At 49.0% G+C, this 6491-nt stretch overlaps 1 protein-coding gene across 1 annotated transcript; it reads left to right on the forward strand.

The window, feature by feature from the left end:
* The first annotated feature begins 820 nt into the window (after nucleotides 1-820).
* LOC123447490 (receptor-like protein kinase FERONIA) lies at nucleotides 821-3241 on the forward strand. Its single transcript, XM_045124094.1, has 2 exons — nucleotides 821-1370; nucleotides 1578-3241. The coding sequence occupies exons 1-2, from the start codon at nucleotides 821-823 to the stop codon at nucleotides 3239-3241; spliced, it is 2214 nt and encodes a 737-aa protein (XP_044980029.1).
* Nucleotides 3242-6491: the final 3250 nt, after the last annotated feature.

Raw genomic sequence — 6491 nt, forward strand, 5'->3', positions numbered from 1 at the left:
ACATCGGCGAACGATCTCCTCCGCGTCTGCGTGAGCCGTCAACCAATAAAACCCATGCCTGAAGGCTTTAGAAACCAAGGATCGGGATCCAGCATGATGACCACAGTCGCCCGCATGAATCTCATTGAGGATCATATAGCCTTCCTCAGAAGAAATGCATCTTTGAAATACTCCTGAGGTGCTTCGCTTATGTAACTCGCCATTATGTATGACCATAGACTTGCACCGGCGGACAACTTGGCGAGCTAGCAGCTCTTCGGCAGGTAACTCGCCTCTGGTGAGAAAGCCTTTGTTTCTTCTTTTTATTTGCACCAATGTTGTAAAGAAATCAAGAATACAAATATTTCTCCATTAGTTAGCGGTGTTTTCCTATTTGTCTCTTCATGTATAGTTTCCAACTTCTGGTGAGATTAGGAGCTTCATTTTTCTAAGCTTATTGCAATTATTAGTATTGTCTGTTACTAAAACACGTGGATGTTCGGCATTGCATCGATCAGCTGGTGTTCATATTTCCATGATTCAATCTACTGGATTATCAACTTTTTTTCTATGCATAATTGCAGGTTGTGTGGCTCTCTAGGTGTATCTTTGTCACTAAACAATATTAATAATTCCACTATCCTCCATTTTTTCACATTTTTTCGCCCCGAATCCCATCAAGAATATCTCGTTGTTCTTTTACTATGCAACTGCTCCTAGAGACACCCTGTAGCAAAATTCAAGTCTCCATTTTTTTCCATGGTATACCTATCACCACAATATAATGGTGTTCCCAACCCTACCAGGTACCCTCGTGTTGTTAGTTCTCTTCTCAATTTCCATGGCCGCTGATAACGATTCCATGGACTCGGGCCTTATCCTCCTAAATTCCGGAGGATCCGGACAAGACGATGGTAGTGGTGGCCGTACATGGGACGGGGACACCAACTCCAAGTTCACACCATCGGTGGAAGGATTTGCAACTGGTGCCTCATACCAAGACCCTTCCCTCCACTCCATGGTCCCTTATATGACGGCACACATCTTCACTTCAAATTACACATATTCCTTCCCTGTCAGCCCAGGCCGCATGTTCTTACGTCTTCACTTCTATCTGATTGCTTATGGAAACTATGTTGTCCCCAATGCCTTCTTTGGTGTCAGGACAGATAATCTTGTCCTCTTAAATGGCTTCAATGCTTCGCAAACAGCTCAGACAATCAATTGTGCCTACATTGTCCGTGAGTTCTCCTTGAATGTTTCTTCACGTAGCTTGGACCTCACATTTTCCCCATCAGCATTTCATAATGGTTCATATGCATTTATGAATGGCATTGAGATTGTGCCCATGCCTGACATCTTCACAACAGCTGACACAACGTTTCTCCATGGTGATTACATAGCTCCATTCACATTCGCCGCTGACACGGACTTCCAGACTATGTACCGTCTCAATGTTGGGGGCCAAGCCATTTCCCCGAAAGATGACACGGGCTTTTACTGCTCATGGGACGATGATTCCCCATACATATTTGGTGCTGGCTATGGGGTGACCTACACCAAAGATAGTAACGTGACTATCAGGTATACACCCATAGTCCGGAATTACATAGCGCCACTTGATGTTTATGGTACAGCTCCGTCGATGGGACCAAATCCACAGGTCAACCTGAACTACAACCTTACATGGATTTTACCTGTTGGTGCTGGGTTCTTATATATTGTAAGGTTCCATTTCTGTGAGATTCAATATCCTTTTACCTTAGAGAATCAAAGGACTTTCTACATCTACATCAACAATCAGACAGCGTGTGATGCCATGGATGTAATCTCCTGGAGCGGGGGAATTGGTAGACCAATATACAAAGACTATGCTATCGTGGCTAGTGGTTCCGGTCAAGTGGACATGTGGATTGCACTGCACCCTTATATTTCAAGTAGATCACAATATTATGTTGCAATACTGAATGGTCTTGAGGTCTTTAAGCTACAGGGTCACGGATCGAACAATCTTGCTGAGCTCAATCCTCCACTTCCACAAAAATCCGATGTGGATCCTAATAGGCTATCTAACGGCGTAAGAAAATACAAAGGTGACATACTAGCAGCCATCGGTGGCGATTTTGCTTTGATGTCGATTGCTCTTTTCAGCATGTGTGTTATCTGCAGACGGAAGAAGGTAGCCAAGAGTTGCTGCAAAACCAACTATACATATCTGAATCGTCCCACATGTGATCTTGTCCATCACTTCTCAATTGCCGAAATTCAACTTGCCACGAAAGACTTTGATGAAGCCCTTATCATCGGCAGAGGCGGTTTCGTGAATGTCTACATTGGCAAGATAGATGGAGGGATAAAGGTGGCGATTAAGCGACTCAACCAGGAATCCCAGCAAGGATTTCATGAGTTCCAGGCTGAAATCGAGATGTTGTGCAATTTCCGCCATGGCCACCTTGTATCTTTGATTGTCTACTACAAGGACAAGAATGAGATGATTCTGGTGTATGACTACATGCGTCATGGAACACTACGCGAGCATCTCTACGGTACCAAAAACCCATCACTGTCGTGGAAGCAACGCCTTAATATTTGCATCGGCGCAGCCCGAGGGTTGCATTACCTCCACACTCGCACGGAGCAAGGAATCATCCACCGCGACGTTAAGACCACCAACATCCTACTGGATGATAAGTTAATGGCGAAGGTTTCTGACTTTGGTCTATCTAAGGCATGTACAGACACCGACAAGCCGCATGTGAGCAATGCAGTAAAAGGCTCCTTTGGATATTTTGATCCGGAGTACTTCCTGCTGCGGCGTCTCACCAGAAAATCAGATGTGTACTCCTTCGGGGTCGTGTTGTTTGAGATCATGTGTGCACGCCCTGTGATAAACACCAAGCTCCCAGACGAGCAAGTGAGCTTGCGTGACTGGGCGCTATCTTGCCAGGAGAACGGTGTACTCAGGCAGATTGTTGACCCCTGCATTAAGGAGGAGATCACCCCCGAGTGCTTCAGGATATTTTCAGAGCTGGCAAAGAAATGTTTTGCTGATCGTAGCATACATAGGCCATCAATGGGTGATGTGCTTCAGAATCTTGAGGCTGCACTGAGGCTGCAGGACAATTGCAGCCGTGCCGGAAAGCCATCATCTTTTCAGATCATCAGTCTAGTGCATTCACACAAAGCATCGACACACTCAGTAATTAGTGTCAGTGCACAGGAAGAGATATTTTCAGATATTGTTCATCCGGAAGGCCGATAAAACCACACTCCAGGTGAGGATTTTAATTTATATACAAGTTATATTAGATGGTAATTTATTTGTTCAATATACTATGTTCCGGTGGTTCATAATAATCTCAGATAATTTAATCTCCTGCAATCTTAGTAGTTAATGCTGGAGTCTGATCATGCACTTAGAACTGTTTCATTTTATTTGCCAGAGAGGAAGGAAGAGTAGCAAATTAAGGAGGCAAGAAGGTACATTGATCTTCCAAGGATGTATGTATGGAAATTGATGGAGTCACATGAGCACAAGTTGCAGCCTTGCTCCCTTTTTGTACGTAGTTGTGGTGTTGTTTCCCTCCCGCTGAACATGTTACATGTCTAGTTTCCTTCTGTAGCTTTTTGTTTGTCGTTGTATCCCACCCTTGTGGCGTTGATTTTCTCTTAAAGAATCAAACCTGGCTGTCGTTGTAAAGTGCAACCGAAATAATCTACTAATCTTCTCTTTGCTATGGTTGATGCTCTTCGGGCTCGTAAAGTCCCCGTCGCCGTGATACTGTCACGTAGGCCGCCGCCGCCGCCACCCTCATACAGCCCAAAAGTTCAGCCGGGCATAGACAAGGCCGTTAAGCTTCCATCGCCACGCTGCAGCGGTGTGGCGTCAACACTGTCATCCCTGCCACCAACGCAGGCCAACCGGAGGGAACGAGGCTGGTCCGACCTAACCCAGATCGGGTCCTAGGGGCCGAGATCTGGGCATGCAGGACCGAAGCGCCACCATTGTCGCCCAGCCACCAACGGCAGGACCAACACCACCAAGACCACCCATGCCGCACCAGGGGAAGCCCGCCGTTGCGCCAGGTCACTGCCGCCGAAGAACACCACCAGGGGGTGGCGCGGCCCGGACGCCATGAGTGCGGTGTGGGTCACGGGATGGGAGGGAGGGGAGAGGGGGGCGACCGTTGATTGCCACATCGTTCTCACTAGGTGCCTATAGCTATGAGGCATCATTTAAATAACGAAGTTTGGCATGGCAATTTGATACTTGATGAATCAATACCCTGTATTTGGGCACACCGGTCAACGGTAATGCTTGGTCAAATACTCCGGCCGGTGCTATATAGTTTGTTTGAAAGCATCTTCACACGACTGGGATTGACAACTGAATCACACCCACGATATGCTAATTCGAAACCTGATTAATAGCATACAAACTGGTCAGAATAGATCAAAACTATGAGTTTTGATGGGTTTTCCGTAACCGGACCCTAGGGTTTTCGAAATATTCGGATCGCAGCAGGACCTAAAATCAGTGACTAATAACATACAAAATTGGCCACAATAGGCCAAAACCACGAGTTTTGATGAGTTCTCCGTAACCGGACCACAGGGTTCCCGAAACGTTCGGATGCCAGCGGATCCAAAATAAATGACTAATAACATACAAAATTGATCGGAATAGGTCAAAATTGCGATTGCGATTGACAATTGAATCACACCCACGATATGCCAATCCGGAACCTGCTCCTGGAAACTGGAATGAACAATGCATGTATGCATGCATGGTCGTACTTGGGACGGGGACACTGGCTCCAAGTTTGCACCATCGGTGGGAGGAGTTGCAGCCGGCGCTTCATATCATACTAAAATCCTTCCCTCCCCTCCATGGTCCCTTATATGAGTGCACACATCTTCACTTCAAATTACACCTATTCCTTCCGTGTCACTCTAGGCTGGATCTTCTTACGCCTCTACTTCTATCCAGTTGCTTATGGAAACTATGCCGTCTCGGATGCCTTATTTGTTGTTACGGCAGGAAATCTTGTCCTCTTAAATGCATTCGATTCCTCGCGGACATCTTTTGCAATTAATTATTCCTGTGGAAAGAGGGCCCGAGGACTTTCACCCGGCTCCCGCGACCAGGGGCGACCTAGGGTGCCGCCCTCCCCTTGCCTTCGCCACCGGCCCTCCCACCGTCGGCCGCCATGCAGCCCCCTCCACCGCCCACGCCCCCGTCCCTCCCCCTACTCCCAGATCCACCCTCGCGCCGCCTCGTCGGGAGGTGGCCTGGGCGACACATGAGCTCCTCCCCGCGTGCTCCCCCTTCCCGGGGAAGGGGCGGCGGCAGTGCAGTTCGGCCGGCTGCGGTTCCGCGACCCGGTGATGGTGGCCTGCGATGGGTGAGGTGGCGGCACTGCTCCTAGGAGGCAGGGCGGCGTGGTGGTTCCGGGTGGTTGGCAGCGCGCCCCCGGCCCAGATCTGGGTACTGTGGGCCCCATCAAGGCTTAGCAGGCCTGCTCCCGGTGTGGCTACTGTGTCTTATGCATGGTGGTGAGGCGGAGCAGCTTGGACAGGGGGCGGCGGTGTCGACAGCATGCCTGTTGCAGCATGATGGCGGGAGCTTTACGGGGGGTCCCGGCCGGGCCTGTGGGCCCATGGGCCTTGTATGCTCCTACTATTGCGTCTGGTTAGCTACCGTCGTTGACGATGGAGGTTGAGCTCTCCCGCGTGCCGACGATGCTGCTGCTCCTTATCCCGGCTCCTCTTCATCTTATGCATGCTTCTCCTTATGGTGTCGTGGTGAGACGGCGCAGGGTCCTCAAGACCCTGTTGGTGCAGGGTGTCGATTGGTTTGGTGGCAGGCTCCGGAGCACCCGAGGTGCAGGATGGGATCGAGAGAAACCCCTGTCGGTCCGGCCGACACTGACGCGGTGACGCCCTTGGGTGTCGCCGAACCTTCCTGGAGGGCGTCGGGGCTACCCTTCCTCGCGCCTCGTCGCGTACCGAGGGAAACCCTTGGCAGCAGCGTCGTCATCGTCGACGTCGCATTCCTTATTGGAGGTGCTTATGGGTACCGACGCTTCGGAGTCCTGGAGCTTGGTGGAAGACTCTTGGTGGACGCAGCAGTTGCGAGTCTTTTGTGCTTTCTGTCAATCAGCCGGTGTCGGCATTTGTTTCCTTTGTATTTTCTTTTCCATTTCTTTTGGGCGTGACTGTGTTGTTTCCTTCCAGCAACTATCATCGAATATTCTGGTTGGTTGCTTTGTAATATAAAGCGGGGGAACCATTTTTTGTCAATAATGCCTGCATTGTCCTTGAATACTCGGTGAATGTTTCTTCTGCCAGCTTGGACCTCACCTTTTCCCAGTCAAAATTTCTGAATGGTTCATATTTTTTTTAGAAAAGCAGGCATAGCCCCGGCCTCTGCATCGAGAGATGCATGCAGCCATATATTAAAATAAAAACCAAGTCTTAACAAAATACACTAAGGTCTAGCAAAGAGTAAA

This window comes from Hordeum vulgare, chromosome 4H (genome assembly GCF_904849725.1).
Source record: "Hordeum vulgare subsp. vulgare chromosome 4H, MorexV3_pseudomolecules_assembly, whole genome shotgun sequence".
Lineage (NCBI taxonomy): Eukaryota > Viridiplantae > Streptophyta > Magnoliopsida > Poales > Poaceae > Hordeum > Hordeum vulgare.

Bases quoted from the DNA above. Each gene is read 5' to 3' on its own strand.
- LOC123447490 (XM_045124094.1), top strand. From the start codon at position 821: ATGGCCGCTGATAACGATTCCATGGACTCGGGCCTTATCCTCCTAAAT. The intron at 1,371-1,577 runs GTGATTACATAG...ATACACCCATAG, and splicing joins TGACACAACGTTTCTCCATG to TCCGGAATTACATAGCGCCA.